Source organism: Notechis scutatus, chromosome 6 (genome assembly GCF_049901735.1).
Source record: "Notechis scutatus isolate UNSWTSFEM ecotype Mainland chromosome 6, rNotScu1.2, whole genome shotgun sequence".
Classification (NCBI taxonomy): domain Eukaryota; kingdom Metazoa; phylum Chordata; class Lepidosauria; order Squamata; family Elapidae; genus Notechis; species Notechis scutatus.
In genome coordinates, this window is record NC_142014.1 from 31,242,806 (window position 1) to 31,263,308 (window position 20,503).

Sequence of the window (20,503 nt, forward strand, 5' to 3'; positions counted from 1 at the left end):
TGCTCCGGATGTGGTTTTGCCAAAACCTCGAAATAAGAACCAGTTTTGTGGGGGCAACCCATCGTAAACAGCAGTTGTGTGATCAAAGGATGCCGCAAACAGATGTAAACATGATTGGGTTGCTGAGCAGTGGAAGTTCAACCCTGTAGCTACAGAGGAGTTGGCCGGACTCTGCTTGTGACTACGTAGGGATTCTAGGCCGATTCCTCTTTTAACGCCACCACCAGGTTCTGCCACTCCTTCCCCTACAGCTGCACTTCCTAGTATACTTAGCCTAAAAATGTCACATGATTCTAGAGTCCGTGTGTGTGTGTGTGTACACATTACTGTCCAAACTATGTCTTTTTTTTTTCTCTAGTGGAAAGATGGCAAGATGGCATGATCCACAGCTATTGGCATAAGAGCAAAGGCATGTAGATTATCACTACACAACAGAGGTGCATTTAAGTAAAACCACATTTGAAATTAATCACCAAACACAGTGTGCACAACAGGCAGTCTTCGACTCACAGTTCATTGAGCGATCATTCAAAGTTATAACGGCACTGAAAAAAAGTGACTTCCAGCCATTTTTCAGAGTTACGACCTTTGCTGTACCCCCAATGATCCAAATTCAGACACTTGGCAACTGGTTCATACTTATGACCGTTGCAGCTTCCCACTTTTCACGACCCCCCTTTTTGGTGACGTTCTGAGAAGCCAAATCAACGGGGAAGCCAGATTCACTTACCAACCGGGTTACAAACTTATCAACTGCAGTTGCTTCCCTTAACAACGGCGGGGAGAAATGCCGTAACATGGGCAATATTCACTTCACAAACATCTCACTTAAGAACCTAAATTGGGGGGCTCGATTGTGGTCATAAGTCGAGGACTACCTGTGCCTGATATTATTTTGGGCATACTTTCGCAGAAACTCAAGGGTAAGTTTGAATTTTGTAGATACTAAACAAAACAACTGGTTTTCTTTCCTTCAGCTGCCCAATGCCTCTTTTCTGCATTTTGCAAACGGAAAAATGTTAGGTCAGTGTGCACACAGCTTTACTAAGTGAGACAACCCAGGAGAAATAGCAGCAAACAGAGGTTTGTAATAAATAGTGGTTTTATCTACAAAAGAACATATGTTATACATACACTTACTATAGGCAGAGGTGTCATGCCCCTGTCAGAATCTGATTTGGAGGGGGAGGCCGAATAGCTGACAGGGAGTGTAGCTCCATTGGCTGGGGAAGAAACTGAGGAAGGGCAAAGTCTGGCTGGGCAGAGTAGGGAATAGGTAAAAACAAGGGAGAGGGAGTTCAGAGGAAGACCCAGGCGCATCCCCTCTTCATCCTAGGGCATGCAGGGAGAAATGGAGAAGGTAGCAATGTGAATTGCATGGCTTACAGGGGAGAAAGGGCCCTGATTCCCTTCATTAGCTGCAGCTGGGAACACAGTGTTTAAAAAGGGAAGCTGCGTGCAACAAGCTATTGGAAGCAAATTTATCTGGTATCCTCGAGGCTTATTTGTGTTGCTGGCATCTTCCCAACTGTGTGAGTTTTTCTGTGCTTTCAAGTCTGCAATTCCTTCTCCTTCCCTGTCAAGTTAATTACTGCAGCGTGGTTTGTTTGGATTTTTTGTTACAGTTTGCATGTACCTTGTTTTGGACTAAATTTTCTACAGTTAAAGCCTACTCCTGGGAGAGATTTTCTCCAGCCAAAGGTAACCTGGACATTGAGGGCAAAGTTGGAAATAATAAAGGGACTCTTCTTGCTTATTTGACTGTGTTGCCTTTGTGCCATGCCCCGGGTCATCACAAGAGGTCAAACAAGCAGCAAATTACAGCAGGGAAGAACACACAAGCAAGAGAGAGAGAGCGCTGTCCTAACAGGGCCTCTCCTTATTATACAGGCTCTTAAAGGGATAACAGCCAAAACCTTGCTGACTCATTCCCATTATTACATCATTGCAGCAGCTGATCAGCTCTTAAATCACAACCCTGATGTACTATAATAAGAGTGGAGTATTTCATCTCCTTCTGCCTATGAAGTTTAAAAAGTTGAATGCTACGTCTGGACCTACCCAAATTAGGTGCGCTTGCTGTCCGTTTGTTACTTTTGATCTTGAAGAAACCTCGGCCGAAGGATGACCTGGCTTTGCGTGATCCGAAAGCCTCTTCTTCACCCGGAGACTTGCAAGGAAGGGTTACATATTTGCTATTCTCCACCGGTGATTTATTCTGATTGGTTGGAGGGAAAAAAGAAAGAAAAAGAAAAAGTCAACTTTGCAATCACGGTCCATGACATCACGGGACACAAGAGTCTTGAAGTGGGAAAGATCAAAAGTCAAATGAAGATAGCCTCCTCAAAATGCACCTGAACGCTATTGCGGGTAGACCTCAGCTTACAACAGTTCATTTAGTGACCGTTCAAAGTTACAACAGTACTGGAAAAAGGGACTTACGACCATTCTCTACACTTACGACCTCTGCACCATCCCCATGATAATGTGATCAACATTCAGATACTTAGCAACTGATTCACATTTATGACGATTGCCATGTCCTGGGGGGTCATGTGATTCCCCCTTTGCCACCTTCTGACAAGCAATGGGGAAGCCAGGTTCACTTAACAACCGGGTTACTAACTTATCAACTGTAGTGATTTGCTTAACAACGGTGGCAAGGAAGATCGTAAGATGGCACAAAACTCGCTTAACAACAGAAATTTTGGGTTCAGTTGTGGTCATAAGTCTATGACTACCTGTATTACACAAGAGGTATGAAGTTCTCAAGAACTTTAAAGACATATATTTAAAAAAAATATTGATAAGCGTCCTTGTACATTTGGTTTTAACTTGCCTGCCAAAATGGTGAGTTAGATTTACCCAGAACTTGATACTATAGTTAGTGGTTTCATTGGGTTGTTGTTGTTGTAGTAGTAGTTGTTGTTATTAAACATGAAACTTAGTCAAACTGAACATTTAAAAATGTATCACAAATATAATCGACTGGCGCTGATGGTTGATATGGGTTGCTGACAGCATCCTAGGTATCAACCAAGTATTATTATTGTTGTTGTTATTGTTATTATTAGTTGATCTTTAGTGATATTCACAGCCTTTGGGGCTGGTTGGTAGCTCAACAGCTCAAGTCCTAACCAAGGACCTAGGAAATGTTCAGGTAGCGTTGGAGGATATAAGCTGTTCCAAGTAGGGTGGTTTTTTTGTAGAATCAGCGTATTCAAGTCTGATAAATTCAGGATTTCCAAATAGCGAGGTAGCCCTTTACGTATTGCTCCAAGGGCTCCAATTACAATTGGGGTAACACACAAGTTCTTATTCTTATTTTATTATTGTTGTTGTTATAAACTTTTATTCATTAAACATGAAACTTAGTCAACTGAACATTTAAAAATGTATCACAAATATAATCGACTGGCACTGATGGTTGATACAGGTTGCTGCCAGCATCCTAGGTATCAACCAAATATCTTCTTAAAATGTATGTTGTTCCGAGTAGCAAAGTTTTTTGCAGTTCCACTGGTGATATTGAAAGAACCTGCAATTTCTTGATTATTTTATAAAATTCTTGGACATGGTACCAAGTGCCCCAATGACAACGGGTATCATTGTTACATGGTTCATCCATAATTGTGTAGTTTCGATGACCAGGTCATGGATAAAACATGTAAGAGTGATAGATTATTATTGTTATTCTTATTATTGCAATTGTATTTTCCATCCCAAATACAATTCTCGTTCAGTTTTTACATTTCTCTGAATTTTGTAATGCATGCACATTTGCAAAATTTGTGAACTGGTCTGTAATCACAAAAGAGGACATTGTTCAAACATAGAGGAATATGATAGAAAAACAACCAGCTCTGTCTATTTATCCCATTACCTCTGCTAGCTTGTCTCTGGACTCTTTATCCTGTGGAGAAGAATTTGGCATATTAAATATGTCACATAAATTGCTATTTCATTGAATCACTCTTCATTTAATTGTAAACTAAAATGTGTTCAATTCAAGTCATCCATGACACACAACTTAATAAAACATCCTGATTGTATCTTATAAAACAATCTGTTTTATTATGTTTAGACATTTGTTTAAAAATAGACAAATGAAAACCTTTTTCTAATAAAATTATAAATACTATTTTTTTTTTTTCAAAATAAACCTAGCTAGAATGATGTATGATTGGAAATATTTAATGAAGCTTCCAGCACATAAATTATTTTTAAGTAATTAATATTCACAGGCAATTTCAAAACCATGAAATACAGATAAAGGACTGAAAAGAACAGCATGAGTTAATAATAGCAGATCAATGATCAATAAGAATATTTAAAGAGAAAAAAAAGTAGGATTACCTACCTCTGAGGCATCTTTCTTCAAGTTTCCAAGACTGCTAGATTTCTTTAGAGCAGAACTTTTGGAACAAATTATAAGAAAAATAAGCAAACAAAAATTTAAATTTGGGTCTCATACATTCAATCAGCAAGGTAAAAATTCGAACAAAGTTGAGGAAGTTCTCCAATTGATATCTCACCAAAGGAGAAAACTAGGAATCTCAAGAAAACGCAATAGTTTCCCACAACTTATTCCTTGAAAATCTAGCCCATGTCTATAGTCTCTCATGATTTTTTTTCCAGTTGGGAAAAACAACATTGGTTAGAATAATTCAAGGATAGTTCTGATATGCATGGGGTCAAGAACCTATAGGGATGAATAAATTTTCAGACTGGTCGGGTTGTTGTTTCAAGCTTGGAATTACTTCCAGAATAACTGGGATACCATTAGAACACTTTTGGTAAGTTTAGAACCATCGTTTCAAGTCGTGTTTGAATTCCAAACACGTGGGATGGAGTCTCTTAAATTCCAAATATTTTTGCACACAACTGCAAATAAATAAATAAAAACTTTGTCCCTAATGTGAGTTATGGGCACATCTACAAACAAGGCCTGGTATGGATAGGAGAGAATATTTGAAGCTTAGGTTTGAACAGTGGGGTCCTTGGTGCTCTGAGCTTGGTGGTCTTCTTGCAGATGTTTCATGACCCAACTAGAGAACATCATCAGTTGCAGGATCCCATCTGGGTCAGTCACAGGGACCAGAAGTTTTGTCTTCTGAATTTTTGGATTCATGTTGGAGCCCATCTTCAGGGAACTTCTTTCTAGCAGATTGAATCCTGCAACATTATCCTGGGGCACATCTATTTGTCTTCATTCATGAACATCATCAGGTCCTGGTGAACTACCACAAAACCACCAAACTCAGAGAGCTCCAAGGACACCAAAGAGAAAATTGGTAGGTTGGTCAATAAATTTTTCTAAGATAATGATTGTGCTTACATGAAACATAAGTCAGGATTCACAATCCTGTATAACTGGTAATGAGTTGCTACTATACAGAAATATTTCACTTGGCACGTTTTCATTATATTAATTTAGCTCAGACAAGAAACCCAATGAGTCTGATTAAATAGGGAAAGGAATCACTTGATAAATTCCAATTTAATCGTTCCTGAAGATTCAATTTCCCTCTAAAATTAATTGATATTATGGGACTAAAAATTTTAAAAGGTCATAAATGTGTTCAAGAGTATGAAGATTCATATAACTGAATCCATTATCCTCAAAGTCCCAGTATATAAAACTTTGCAAATGCACATCAGCTCTGAAAATTCATTCTCCTGCAATTTTTCAAACTAAGTTTCCAAAACCAGATGCACAAAAGATCAAACCACATGTTTTTGTGTGTGTGTGATTTTTAAATGACAATATGCAATGAATAAACCTCTTCAATGCTCAAGTCATGCACAAAATGAACATGCTGTCTCTTTTTTCATTTAGTTTTAGTTTTCAGATTTAATTTCCAAACTGATTTGTCACACAAAGGACCAGTTGCCATGTTTCCATAATAGCAAAGAGAAATTATTCTTCTAGTATGTGATATCTGTGCAAAAGAGACTTTAAAATAATGAAACCCTTGGCTGAGGTAAATTTTTTATTTTTTTTCCCCTAAATGAGAACAGGCTTGGTGTAGTAGTTAAGATATCAGGCTAAAAAACCAGAAGATTAAATTCTGGTCTTGCATTAGGCACAAAACCCTCTGGGTGACTTTATTTAATCCTTCTCAACTCTAGGAAGGTAGAAAGGACAAACTATTTCTGGAAAAGCATTGCCAAGGAAAATTGCACGGACTTGTTTGGAATCAAGTTTGTCTCAAGGACAACAAAAATAAAATCAACTTTCTCTCAAGCGGTCCAAAATTGAAGGAGCTTTCTTTCTGTAAAAGAAATATCAGAAGATCCCTTGGAAAAGCTGGAAGACTTCTTATAAGTTCAGAGTATCCTGTTCTGATTTTGCGTGTCTCCCTCCCACTATGATATATTTAACGATAATTTGATAAACTTTCTCCAAAACAATTCCATAGGACTTCAATTTCTATCTCTCCTTCCGAACTACGAATACATGAAGGTAAATATGATATAGTTGGAATAACAGAAACTTGGTGGGATGAAACCCATGACTGGAATATACTGGTAGAAGGATACAAACTATTAAAAAAAACAGACCCCATAAAAGAGGTGGTGGAGTTGCACTGTATGTAAAAGACCACTATATTGCTACAGAAATGCATGAAACCAAAGATGAAAACCTCCTAGAATGCATATGGGTCAATATAAAAGAAAAAAGAATGACATGGCCATAGGCGTATATTATAGGCCACCAAATCAAGCAGAAAAAATAGATGTCCTTTTTGCCAGCCAACTAACAAACATATGCAGGAAACACACAACAATAGTAATGGGAGACTTCAATTATCCTGATATCAATTGGAAAACTAATTCTGCACCAAGTGAGAAATCAAATAAGTTCCTAACCAACCTAGCTGACAACTTTGTTGTCCAAAAGGTAGAGGGTGAAATTAGAGGGACAGCCATACTGGACTTAATTGTTACAAACAGAGAAGAAGTGATAGAGGAAGCTGAAACTGCAGGAACCTTGGGTGAGAGTGACCATGTCATACTAGAATTCAACATAACACAAACACAAGCAACAGAACATAATGACACCAGAGTCTTGGATTTTAAAAGAGAAGATTTCAATAAACTCAGAAAGAACTTGGGAAAGATTCCATGGATGAAAATCCTAAAGGGGAAAACAACTCAAGAATCTTGGGAAACTGTAAAAAGTATGATCTTAGAAGCCCAGACCAGCACAATACCATTGAGAAAGAAAAACAGTGAGGGAATAGAAGGGGAACTTACCAAATTTGTAGATGATACTAAGCTGGCAGGAATAGCTAACACCCAATAAGATAGGCTCAAGATCCAGATGGATCTTGACAGACTAGAACACTGGGCCATATCTAACAAAATGAAATTCAATGTAGAGAAAAGTAAAGTCCTACACTTAGGCAAGAAAAACCAAAAGTACACATATAGACTGGGTGAAACCAGGCTCAATAGAAGTAATTGTGAGAGGGATCTTGGAGTCTTAGTGGACAACCAGCTAAATATGAGCCAGCAGTGTGCAGCAGCCTCCAAAAAAGCTAATGCAATCCAAAATTGCATTAACAGAGGGATACAGTCAAGATCAAGGGAAGTACTAATACCACTCTATAAAGCCTTAGTAAGACCACACCTAGAGTAATGCATCCAGTTTTGGTCACCACATTATAAAAAAGATGTTGAGACTCTAGAAAAAGTACAGAGAAGAGCAACCAGGATCATTAGGGGACTGGAGGCTAAAACATACGAAGAACGGTTACAGGAACTGGGCTTAGCTAGTCTAGTAAAGAGAAGGACCAGGGGAGACATGATAGCGGTCTTCCAATATTTGAGGGGCTGCCACAGGGAAAAAGGGGTCAAGCTATTTTCTAAAGCTCCTGTAAGCCAGACAAGGAACAATGGATGGAAACTGAACAAGAAGAGATTTAACCTGGAAATAAGGAGAAACTTTCTGACAGTGAGAACAATCAACCAATGGAACAGCTTGCCCTCGGAAGTTGTGGGAACGCCATCAGTTGAGACTTTCAAGAAGAGATTGGACTGCCATTTGTCAGAAATGGTGTAGGGTCTCCCATTTGGGCAGGGGGTTGGACTAGATGACCTACAAGGTCCCTTCCAACTCTGATTATCTGTATCTGTATTTCCAAAACCCTTTGTCATGCCCCTGTTGGAGTCTGATTCCGAGGGGAAGGTCGAACAGCTGACAGGGAGTGTGGCTCCAGTGGCTGGGGAGGAAACTGGGGAAGGGCACAGTCTGGCTGGGCATTCAGAGGAAGACCCAGGCCCACCTCCTCTGCATCCTAAGGCATGAACGGATAAGGGAGCAACATGGATTATGGGGGAGAAAAAGGGCTTGATTCCCTTCATTAGCTGCAGCTGGGAAAACAGGATAAAGAGGGTGTTTGCGCACAGTACCTTGCTAGAAGCAAAGCATGCATTATCTTTGTTTGTCAAGTCTTATCTGGGTTTTGGCATCCTCCCAACTGTGTGTGTTTCGTTATCTTTTGAAGTCTGCAATTCATTACCATGCCCTGTCTCGTTAATTTATTTTTTATTTTTATTTGTCAATTGCTTACAAGATAATAAAAACATAGTTATGGATACATGGACCTCTTAGGAAAGGGGTGAGGTCAATAGTAGACAGTCTAAGGTTAAAGTTTTTGGGGTTTGGGGAAAAAAATGCTGCAGCGTGGTTTGTGTTGGTTTTTATTAATAATCTATATGGACTTTGGGTTCAGACTGAATTTCTTCCCTTTAAAAACTGTTCTTGGGAGAGTTTTTTTCTCCATCCAATGATAACTGGACATTGGGAGCCAAGTTGGAGGAATTAAAGGGACTTTACCTACTTTTGTGACTTTGTCGCTTTTGTGCCACGCCCTGGGTCATCACACCCTTTCACTAAAAACCCCTGAAATACAGATAGTCCTCGACTTACGACCACAATGTAGTCCAAAATTTCTGTTGCTAAGTGAGACATTTGTTAAGTCCCCAATTTTATGGCCATAGCTGTTAAGTGAATCACCACAATTCTTAAATTAGTAACACAGTTGTTGAGTGAATCTGACCTTGTCACAAAAAGAGATCGCGAGACCCTGGAACTTTGCAATCATTGTAAATATGAGTCAGCTGCCAATCATCTGAATTTTGATCACATGTAAGTGTGAGAAATGGTCATCCATCACATTTTTTCCAGTGCCATTGTAACTTTGAATGATCACTAAATGAATTGTTGTAAGTCGAGAACTACCTGTACTATTAGTAATCACTTAGTAACCAAGAAGATTTAAACATTTGGTATGGTCTCCCCTTCACAGCCCGCCATTCCTCTTTGATTAAACCTGTAGGGAGAATATTCTCTCAGGTATTCACTGTGAAATAATTATTGGGTTAGAAATGGTTACAAAAATATGCACCTCAGTCCAGCAAAAACTATTTCATAACTTGGATTAATCGAAGCGCCAGTGCTAATGATTAATTTAGGAGCGCCGGAAATCAATCTCTCTTTTTTTGCCTTGCAAGGAAAAACTAGCCAGAAATTATTTGGGAATATATATATATATATTACAAAATTCGATATATCCCTGGTGCTATACAGCTTGCTTGGAGATGCTTCACGCTGTAACAGAAAAGGGAAACTGGGCTAGAGTAACTGGAAGAGCAGCAGAGAAATAAAAGCAGGGGAAGAACCAGCTGTAGATGCCGGGAAGGGGCAGAAAAGTCAAAATGGCAGCCACGTTTTTGACTCCACCATCCCTGCAGGCACCAAACCCCTATCAACAACACAAAGGCATTTCTGTAAAAGAGTTTAATGGTTTTGGGGTTCGGGTGTGTCAAGATTTAGATTTTGATAGGATACTTACATTTTTGTATCACTTAGTTGGGTTTCTATGGAAACCACTGCCAGGTGTTTTTCGCTGCAAAAAGAAGATTAAAAGAAAATAAAGAGAGCCTTAACAATACTGCCTCATCTTATAGTATTATCACTTATAAAATTATTTTACTAATAAATAATAAAAATTATAAATAATAGTTACTAATACAAATAAACTAGTTGAATACCCATGCTTGGCTATGAAACTATGTGGTCGGGCTTAGCTTTTGGGGAGGAAAATAAGGGAGGGGGAAATTCTGCCTCTGCCTACCAGCATCCATCGGTATTCATCTAGCTAGCGTCCTGTCAGTGTGTAAGAGAGTTAAGGGCTGTTTGGAAACTGAAACAGTATTTGCTGTGTGAGCAAGAAGGAGACAGCAAGGAGCCTGGGCGTGGCTTAGCTCAACTGTTCTGTCCTAAAGCTGCTTGGTGCTGTGAAATTGAAACTGAAACTCCTCTGCTTGTGTTTTGCATTTGGAGGAGATTTCTTTTCAGGAGGGGAGGGGAAATAGAACTCCTTAGCATCAGAGCGCGTTAATAATAATAGTAATAATAATAGTAGTAGTAATAGTAATAATAATAATAATAATAATAATAATAATAATTATTATTATTATTATTATTATTATTATTATTATTGGCGCTGACAAGATCACCATTGATCAGCTGCAGAAGGCCACCTTACTGGGATCTGCTCACATAATCCGCCGATACATCACGCAGTCCTAAACGCTTGGGAAGTATTCGACTAGCGATTTGTGATATGAAACGCAGCATGGTTATCTTGTTTGCTGCGTATACTGTCATTTTTGTGTATAATCATCATCATCATCATCATCATCATCATCTAGGAAATACTAAGTCTCTGATGCCAAATCCTTTTTTAGTGAGCCCCTAGGGGCCAAATTTCAAGTGCGTAGGCTTTACGGTTCTGGAAATTGTTCTAGACGGGAAAGAAATATAGTCTAGGCTCATTCTTCTAAAATTAAGTTTGACGGCAATCCGTGAGTTATATTGGAACGAAATTTCCGTTTTTTTTAAGGGAAATTACGAGAAGTTCACAAAATAGCATAGGAATGTTCTCATCTCTGTCTAAATGCTATCGAATTTTTTCTCTCCCCCCCTCCCCCCAAAAAAAATCTGTTTGAATTCTTGATGCTTTTCCTCAAATAAAACCCTGGCAAAATATTGTCCCCCTAAGATCAAAATCATTGGATTTGGTTCAGGTCTCAGCAGGATAATAACAACCACGACTATGCAAAAATTATTTCGCATTCTCTCCTACTGGAATTGGCAAACATTACCAAAGTTGGTATCTATGTATCCCTGCAACCACTCTATACAGCCAGTCCTTGACTTACAACAGTGTGTTTAGTGACTGTTCGGAGTTCCAACAACGTTGAAAAAAGTGACTTGTGAACGTTTTTCACACTTATGACCGTTACAGTATCCCCGTGATCATATGATCCAAATTTGGACACTTGGCAACTGACTCGTAGTTATGATGGGGTCCTGGGGTCCCATGGTCCCTTTTTGTGACCTTCCAACAAGAGAAGTCAATGGGGAAGCCAAATTCACTTAACAACCGTCTCACTAACTTAACAACTGAAGTGATTCACTTAACAATTGAGGCAAGAAAGCTTGTAAAATGGCCCAAAACTCAACACTGTTCTCACTTAGCAACAGAAATTTGGCATTACTCTAGGACTGCCTGTATTATGTTTCCTTGGCCAACCTCTCACTTTGTGAGAAAAGTGTTAAGATTCCGGCAGTTCCCCCCATTTAAATCATGAGTCTCGAGCCAAACTTCCAAAACTTCAAAAGGATTTATTGGGAGTTAACATGTCCAGGACTGCCTGGGTGCAGCCGACTCTGAGAAACATCATTCACTGTCATCCTTGACCCTGCTTTTCCCCCACCCCCTGGGTGTATCATAATTCATATTCTCCAATGGGACACCTCCATAGCCAAGAGTCATCAATCATGCTCTCCAGTTAGAATTTTGTGCAGTAGAAACTTCAGTCACCTATTTACTATCTTTGAAAAACTATTTATGGAATGCACTTTTGATTTCCAAGCTGCCGCACTGCTCCCCACTCCCTTTCTGTTGGCAACTCTAAAAAGACCCTAGAAATATTTTATGAGTTGACCAGAAGTATATGGATCTAAAAAAAATTATTACGTTCAATTTCTTCACGAAAAACCTAGGGAGTATTGCATAAGGTGTTCTTACCTGCTTTCACTTTCAATTTCCATCTTGGATGGGACATTTCCTTTTTCGCTCTGTTCTTCTGAATGTCTGAACGGTTGTGAAAAAGAAGGAATGGAAACTTGCAAGACGCTAGTGTGGAGCTGGGTGAAATTCTACAATTTAAAAAGAAACATTGTATTTTGCACTAAGCGACAACAGATAGCTCGTGATGTAACTGGTACAATCTGGAACTGAACACACTCAAAACCATAGAAATGGTGGTAGACTTTAGAAGAAACCCTCCCATACTACCACCTCTTACAATACTAGACAACACAGTATCAACAGTAGAGACCTTCAAATTTCTAGCTTCTACTATATCACATGACCTAAAATGGACACTTAACATCAAAAACGTCATCAAAAAAGCACAACAAAGAATGTTCTTTCTGCGCCAACTCAGGAAGCTCAAAATGCCCAAAGAGCTGCTGAGCCAGTTCTACAGAGGAATGATTGAGTCTGTCATCTGCACCTCTATACCTGTCTGGTTTGGTTCTGGAACCCAACAAGACAGACACAGACTCCAGAGAGTAATTAGGACTGCAGAAAAAACAATGGCTACCAACATTCCTTCCATTGAGGACCTATATACTGCATGAGTCCAAAAGAGGGCTATGAAAATATCTACAGACCCCTCACATCCTGGACATCCTTCCCTCTAAATGACGCTATAGAGCCCTGCACACCAGAACAACTAGACATGAGGGGAGTTTCTTCCTGAACGCCATCACTCTGCTAAACAAATAATTCCCTCAACACTGTCCAACTATTTACAAAGTCTGCACTACTATTACTGTTAATCTTCTCATCACTCCTTATCACCCATCCCCTCCCACTTGTGACTGTATGACTGTAACTTTGTCGCTTGCATCCTTAAGATCTATATTGACTGTTTCCTAGTATGATTTGATTGCTTATTGTACCCTGTGACTATTATTAAGTGTTGTACCTGATGATTCTGGACTCTTGATGAATGTATCTTTTCTTTTATGTACACTGAGAGCATTTTCACCAAGACAACTTCCTGGTGTGTCCAATCACACTTGGCCAATAAAGAATTCTATTCTATTCTATTCTATTCTATTCTATTCTATTCTATTCTATTCTATTCTATTCTATTCTATTCTATTCTATTCTCTGTTCTATTCTATTCTATTTATTAGCCTAATACAGAAGCGTAACACAAGCTCCATAACCTGAAACCGTCAAGTTTTCTCCTGATATAATTTAAGGTCTATAGTACAAATATTTTTTTAAAAAATGTTCTAAATCTGAAATTGAATACCTATTCGGTTTCCCAGAAAGTGTCGGAAGGGAAGCTAACGGAGGGAAAAAAATGAAATACCTCTTCGGAATTTGTGGTCCTCAACTCTTCATGGTTTGGAGAACTTGAAAGCAGAGTGGAAGAAGGAGTTTTGTCAGCTTCGCTTAGATTCTGTGGTTCTAACAAAATTGAGGAGACCGATGCTGGACTCCCAGATTCCTCGCTTTCATCATCCTTGCCTAAGAATAGAAAATCAGAAATTTATAGATCAAGCGTCTTCTTTGCCATCACGGGTTTGCCATTCTGCAAGTAGAGTGAAGTGGAATGGAAAATATGGAATGGAGTGGCATTCTATACCTTTCTTCCCTTGAGCCAAAATGACCATATCCTGCACCTTCTTGTAGCGATTGAGGGACTGGCGAAGGTCCTCGATCTTCCGATCCTAGAACAAAGAAAGGCCTCTCTTTGAATCACTTAAGGCATAGAATAACAAGAGTTGGAAAGGACCTTAGAGGTCTTCTAGTCCAGGCCCCTGCCCAAAGCAGGAGATCCTGACCGAGCATCAAACTGATTTAGAAATAAAACACCTGTTTCACGCAGTTATGGTTCCGTGGTATGGTTGAGCAACACGCTGAATGGAAGAATGTAAACGCAACTTGTAACTGTGATACCTGAAGGCATCCAGGTATTTTCCCAGGATTGAATGTGAAGCAAAATGCCTTACTCTGAAACACTGGAAGCTCCAGGATCTTAAGAGCAAGGGGTCCTTGGTGCTCTTTGAGATTGGTTGCTTTCTTGCAGACATTTCATTACCCAACTAGGTAACATCATCAGTGTAAGTGTTAGGTAATATCATCACTAGCACTGTTACCTAGTTTGGTTAATGAAATGTATGCAAGAAAATAACCAAGCTCAGAACTCACCAAGGGCCCTACTCCTCCTCCCATCCCTCTCCTTCTCTTTTTCCTTTTTCTTCTCCATATCCTTCTAATTCTTCTCCTTCTCTTCCTCCTCCTTCTCCTCCTCCTTTCCACAAAACCCACTCCCTTCTAGCCCTGATGTTGTTACCTACTTGGGTCATGAAACGTCTGCAAGAAAGCAACATTACAACTCTTTATTGATCTTAAAAACTCCAGCAAATTCATAAATTCCAGCTTTTATGACTAGCCTTGGACCTCAGGGTCACCAACTCAATACCTTCTTTTGAGTTACCAAAATCAAAATCAGAAAATACGTTCATGCCTACCTTTTCTTCATTTGCTGCCAGCAGAGATTCCACGGCCTTCTTCATCTTTTGAACTTCAACACCTAAAATATAAAGACTACTGCTTACATTCCCGTGGAAGGTTAGAAAGAAAACCAATCTTGACCAACTCTATAGTTTAGCACGAACTGGGAGAATTACAGCTAGATTCCTTTCAGTTAAACCCCAAATTTAAACAGAAAGAAATCAAATTAGTTTTTAATGGAGAAAGGGGCATGTGACGATCATGCGCATTGAAGATTAATAATCATCATTCCTTGCACACTTCTCGTCCATTACAGTACTGGCAGCATTGAAAGACACTGCAAGCCAACTTGTAAATTGAAGTCAACACAATGTTAACCAAAGTGACAAATTTTAAATCAGGGGACAATGTGTGAAGGACTCAAAAGCAATGTAAAATGGGAATTCTAAAAACGACAAGTTTGTGATTTTTGACTCACTCTTACCAACTACGCAACTGTTGCTCTGTAAAATACAATGGGAATGCTCAATCTTATTCATTTGTCATTAACGTTACAAATCTCCAGAGATTAAAACATTGATGAAATAACATCAACAGCCGCAAAACAAAGTGATGGAAAATGGAACAGGTGAAGAAACATAAAAAGAGTAGGAAAAAACATGGTAATGGATTATATCAAAGTGATTCTGAAATGAGAGATTTAAGACAAGAAGGTGGATGTCTCTACTGCCATAAAATGTCATGCTGATATGTGGTGGTGCAGTGGTTAGAATGGAGAATTGCAGGCTGACTCTGCCCACTGCCAGCAGTTCGATCCTGAATGGCGCAAGGTTGACTCAGCCTTCCATCCTTCCGAGGTCAGTAAAATGAGGACCCTGATTGTTGGGGAAAATAGGCTGACTCTGTAAATCACTTAGAGTGGGCTGTAAAGCATTATGAAGTGGTATATAAGTCTGAGTTCTATTGCTATTCAGCCTTAGTTTCTCACAAAAAAACAGTAGAAGATGCTAGCAAGGACCATTTTGTGATCTCTGATAAATAAAATCAATTAGACTTGTGAGAATGGAATTTATCAAAGGTACTTGTTGCTCTCAGATCAATTTAATCAATCCAGTTGAACCGAAATGGAGACCTTTGCGTTACATGCTAAGCATGTTCCCAACTGTGAACCAAGAACTATTGCTATTAGAAATCCATCACTTCCCTTAAAGGGAAAATACAGGTAGTCCTCAACTTACAACAGTTCATTTAGTGACCGTTCCAAGTTCCAACGGCACCAAAAAAATGTGACTTATGATTGTTTTTCACACCTACAACTATGGCAGCCTGATCACATGATCAAAATTCAGACGCTCGGCAACCGGTTCATATTTATGACAGTTGCATTGTCCTCTGGAAAACTTCTGACAAGTAAAGCCAGATTTACTTAATAACCATGTTACTAATTTAATAGCTGTGGCAATTCACTTAGCAACTGTGGAAAGACTGGTCGTAAAATGGGGCTTAACAACCACCATCTCACTTAGCAACAGAAATTTTGGGCTCAATTGTAAGTCAAGGACCACCTGTAGAGCATTTAAAAACCACAAGGGTCCCCTTTACTGTTTCCCTCGCTGAACTACAGATGAAGGGTGAAGATGAGGTGAGGGGTTTTGTTAATATGGTTTTCGCATGATACATGCAGGAAGCACTACTGGGAAAACAATGTGTGAAACATGTTGGAGAGAGGACATTTAAAAAAAAACCCTTACTTTTGTCTTTCAGCTTCTTTTTACAATTGTCATCTGTGCAGGAAGACCCACGAGACAAATCAGCATCAAACCTCCTGTAGCGCATTTGTTACCAGATTTGTTCACAAATTGTTCTGACCCAGCTCCCTGAATATGACAAACCCTCTGCAGTTAAATCAATGATTCCTTTATTAGGAGCGCCAGCAGTTCTGGTAACAAGTCCAGCTGGCCACCAAAGGAATAGTTGTGTTAACTCATAAAACATTTTGTGTACACGTTTTAGAATTGACAACAGAAAGAAGGGGGGGGAATTTCAAAGAGCAGGCGGCAGTGTGGAATCGAAAGTACATTCCATTCATATTTTCTTTAAAGACTGATTAGATGACTGAAGCTTCTGCCCCACAAAAATCCAGTGTGGAATCGAAAGTACATTCCATTCATATTTTCTTTAAAGACTGATTAGATGACTGAAGCTTCTGCCCCACAAAAATCGAATTGGAGAGCATGATTGATGATTCTTGGCTATGGATGTTTTCCATTGGATGATACACCCAGAGGGGTGGGGAGAAAAGCAGGATAAAGGGTGACAGTGAATTACATTTCTCAGAGTTGGCTATGTGCAGGTTAGTGCCAGATGTAGAATGTTAACTTCAAATAAACCCTCTTTAGTTTTGGGAGTGTGGCTCGAGGCTCATGATTTAATTGGAGTAACTGACGGAATTCTGACAAGGTGTCTGCCACATCTATTCATCTCCACCCCCTGCCTTTTATCCCCAGAGCTCTGGTGGGGCTTTGCTACCAGCAGTGGCTCTTCCATCCCGAGGACCAGCCCATAGATTTCCACTGCTGTCCTCTCCTCTGCCTTCTGCGCATCTGCACATCAGGCACTGGACCCAGCTGTTCCTCCTCTTCCTCTCCACCTCCAGACCTGGGGGCTGTTGACTCTCCATCTGAGGGCTGATAGATGGCCCAGGCTTTGCCTGCACCCCTCTCTCTGTCAGCTCCATTCCCTCTTCCCCCTCGGAGCTCCCAGGTTGCTTTGATGCTGACCCTGACTCCCACACCTCCTCCTCCTCTGATTCAGCTGGTGGTGGCTGACAAGCCACAACATTCATGTAAAAATCTAGAACCTCAAAAGCAGTTCACTTAGCATGCCTACTGCAAATCTCCTACCCCCAACCACTTTGTGAAATTGGGTCAAGAGGGAGTAACTGGTAAAATCACTCCCTAAATTTTCACAGTTGAGATTGACCTGATTTTTAAAATCATCCACATCTTAATGTCTTCACTTTTAAAGCACAATGCAAAAATTTTATTCGTGGCTCACAGGATGCCACCGATAACGATCTGCATCATGACGTTGGAGTAACCCATCAAATGTAAAACCTTTGCAATAATATAGATGCATTTATTATTTCCAAGGTTTAATTATGTACAGTTATTTAGTTATTTTAAAATTTAGCTATTAAATTTAGCTAATTGAATAATTTTAAATTAACAAACTAATACAACTCATATGGTTTGTTGGTTAAAAGGTTTGAAAAAGCACCAAACACACCCTCCTTGTTCCCAGATGGATAAAATGCAGCATTGATTGCAATTTGGTAAGCTGTCCAGAATCAAAAATTGACTTGAATGGCCTCTAAACTGAATAAATCAGCTAATTATTACACTCGGAGCTCACACATCTTCAGAAAGTAAAACCAGTTTATAATGCCATGAATCAAAAATTTGTGGCTTCTTACTTTATTTAAAAAGTTCGTGCTTGTTTAGCTTTTATTAAAGGTGTACATTTAGCTGTTCCTTGTTCTGAAATCTTCAACACTGTTTCATATTTGCTGATGTTAATTTCAAAGGGTAAATGCTTAGTTTTTGAGGTGCGTGTTTTAAAAGGAAATTGTTCAGCCTAATTTTAAGAATGTCCAAAGTAAATTTTCTACTCCTAGTGACTTACAGGTAGGGTGTAGGGAGAGAGGCAAATACAATTGACTTGTTCCTGGTGTCAGGATTCCTGCAGTTGCTCTAATTAAATCACAAGCGTCAAGCCAAGTTTCAAAAACTTCAAAGGATTTATTAGGAGCAAACATGTTGGCATGACTTGTATGAAGCCGATTCTGAGACACATAATTCACTGTCAGCCTTGACCCTGGTTCCCCACCACCCTTCTGGGTGTATCATAATTCATATTCTCCAACGAAACACGTTCATAGCCAAGAGTCATCAATCACGTTCTCCAATCATGTTCATAGCCAAGAGTCACCAATCACATTCTCCAATGAGAGATTTGCGGGGCAGAAATTCCGGTAGCATAGTTATAATTTTTGCAAGATATGAATGGAACACACTTTCAGTTCCAAACTGCTACACTGCTCTTTCAAATTTCTCCCCACCTTCTCCCTTCTGTTCATGGCAACTCTAAAACAGGCATAGAAATGTTTTATGAGTTGCCATTTGGCTTGTTAAAAAATAATAAGCAACCATCTAGCCCAGGATTTCTCAACCTTAGCAACTTTAAGATCTGTGGCTTTCAGCTTGAACTGTATGGACTTCAACTCCTAGAATCCCTCACAAAAAATGGTATTTACAATTTCCACCTCACCTTTGTCATTGATGTCAATGTCTTCTTTGACTTGAAGGACCAGTTTCTCATGCAATCGTTTTATCTCCGATTCCTTCTGTTCTAATTTCTCTTTTAAAGACAATAGTTCTTCCTGAGCAGACAGGGGGGAAAATATATACATATATTATTTTGTTTTTCACTTCTAAAAAGGGACAGGTTTAAACCAACGTTGGCTGTTTAAAGTAGAGATGGCGTTCATTTATTTTGAAATAATGGCATTTCAAAGGTGTCAATTATATCACGGGCAGTCCTCAACTTACCACGATAATTGGGACCACCAGATTTTCTATGGATATATAAAGTGGTTGTTAAGTGAGCCACAGCCGATTTTATGAACATTTTGCAACCATCGTAAATATGAATCCATTGCCAAGCATCTGAATTTGGATCATGCAGCCACGGGGATGCTGAAATGATTGTCAGCTTGATGATCTGTTATAAGTCACTTCAAATGGCCATTAAGCAAATGGTTGTAAGTTGAACCTTACCCATGCAAATATAAAAATAACCTGTCTTCCAGCCAAAAACATAATCCATCTCTGATTTAAACATTCAGTATCCTGGGTTGAACTGAAATGTGATCCTTAAAGGATCTTCATTACCATTTGCTCATGCATGACACGTTTTCACCAACAATTACGTGTACAATATCGACAAGCACAATTCTACCCTCACTGCTTTCAGTGGAAGTGAGTCCAGACTGAAAGTTCTTACAACGATATCTTTCACAAACAAAAAATGATTCAAGCAGGCTTTGATGCGTAAAATGATTTTTTAAAAATAGTGTATGTGTAGGAATGTAACTGTGTACTCTGTACATTTGCGCGTAAGAAAAAAAATGCAGACATGGATAAATGAATAAACTATGATAGAAGATGTTTTGCTTCTCCTCCAAGAAGCTTCTTTGGTTCTTTGGAGAAGAAGTCAATTGGGATCCTCCCTTTCTATAAAATCAAAATACCAGAAGGATCTAATAATCCAATGTAACTTTAAAAAAATGTGGATAGGCCAAAAATCAAGGAATATTCTCTGCAATAAAGGCACGCTTGTCAGCCAAGATGTAAGAGGTTAATACAGCTGCCCCAACAAATGGAATATTGGTTTACAATAAGGAAAGCTGAGGTGGTGTTTCTTTTTTAAAAGCTCAGCTTAACGCATTTCAAGAAAGAAACCGGCAACTGATGGTTTTGTGTATTAGGCTAAATCAAAATAAAATAAAATAGAAACACACACAGATACTTTTGGTTTAGTTGGAGACGTACATCGGGGGGGGGGGCGGTTATGTAGGAACAGGAGGAAAAAAAAATCCACACATGCACCACACCAAAAAGAAAAAAAAGTTTTAAAATGAAGACAAACAAGATGGTAAAGAGCCACGGAAATCCACCAATCTACCAGACCTTCAACATTTGACATTTTTGCTCCATCCGTTGCTTTTCATACTGCATCTGGCTCACTTTGATTTTCATGCTAGAAAGTTTGGCCATTAAAGACTGGCAAGAGGGACAGAGGATGGAAAGAGAAGTAAAGATGTA

At 39.2% G+C, this 20,503-nt stretch overlaps 1 protein-coding gene across 23 annotated transcripts in view; it reads right to left on the reverse strand.

Annotated features, from left to right (window-relative positions):
* The window catches only part of PPFIBP1 (PPFIB scaffold protein 1), a 90,818-nt gene that overhangs the window by 19,426 nt on the left and 50,889 nt on the right, over window positions 1-20,503 (reverse strand). For 6 of the 23 annotated variants that reach the window (XM_087967864.1, XM_087967872.1, XM_087967870.1 and 3 more), the window contains 9 exons: window positions 18,948-19,059; window positions 14,636-14,697; window positions 13,747-13,831; window positions 13,471-13,628; window positions 12,108-12,238; window positions 9,864-9,917; window positions 4,361-4,415; window positions 3,884-3,913; window positions 2,062-2,218 (listed from right to left, as the gene is read on the reverse strand). In XM_087967864.1, the coding sequence (XP_087823990.1) occupies window positions 2,062-2,218; window positions 3,884-3,913; window positions 4,361-4,415; window positions 9,864-9,917; window positions 12,108-12,238; window positions 13,471-13,628; window positions 13,747-13,831; window positions 14,636-14,697; window positions 18,948-19,059 (844 nt within the window). Of the gene's footprint in view, window positions 1-2,061; window positions 2,219-3,883; window positions 3,914-4,360; window positions 4,416-9,568; window positions 9,620-9,863; window positions 9,918-12,107; window positions 12,239-13,470; window positions 13,629-13,746; window positions 13,832-14,635; window positions 14,698-16,369; window positions 16,403-18,947; window positions 19,060-20,368; window positions 20,462-20,503 lie in introns of all 23 variants that reach the window. The other 17 variants (XM_087967856.1, XM_087967851.1, XM_087967852.1 and 14 more) reach the window with 7 other exon arrangements.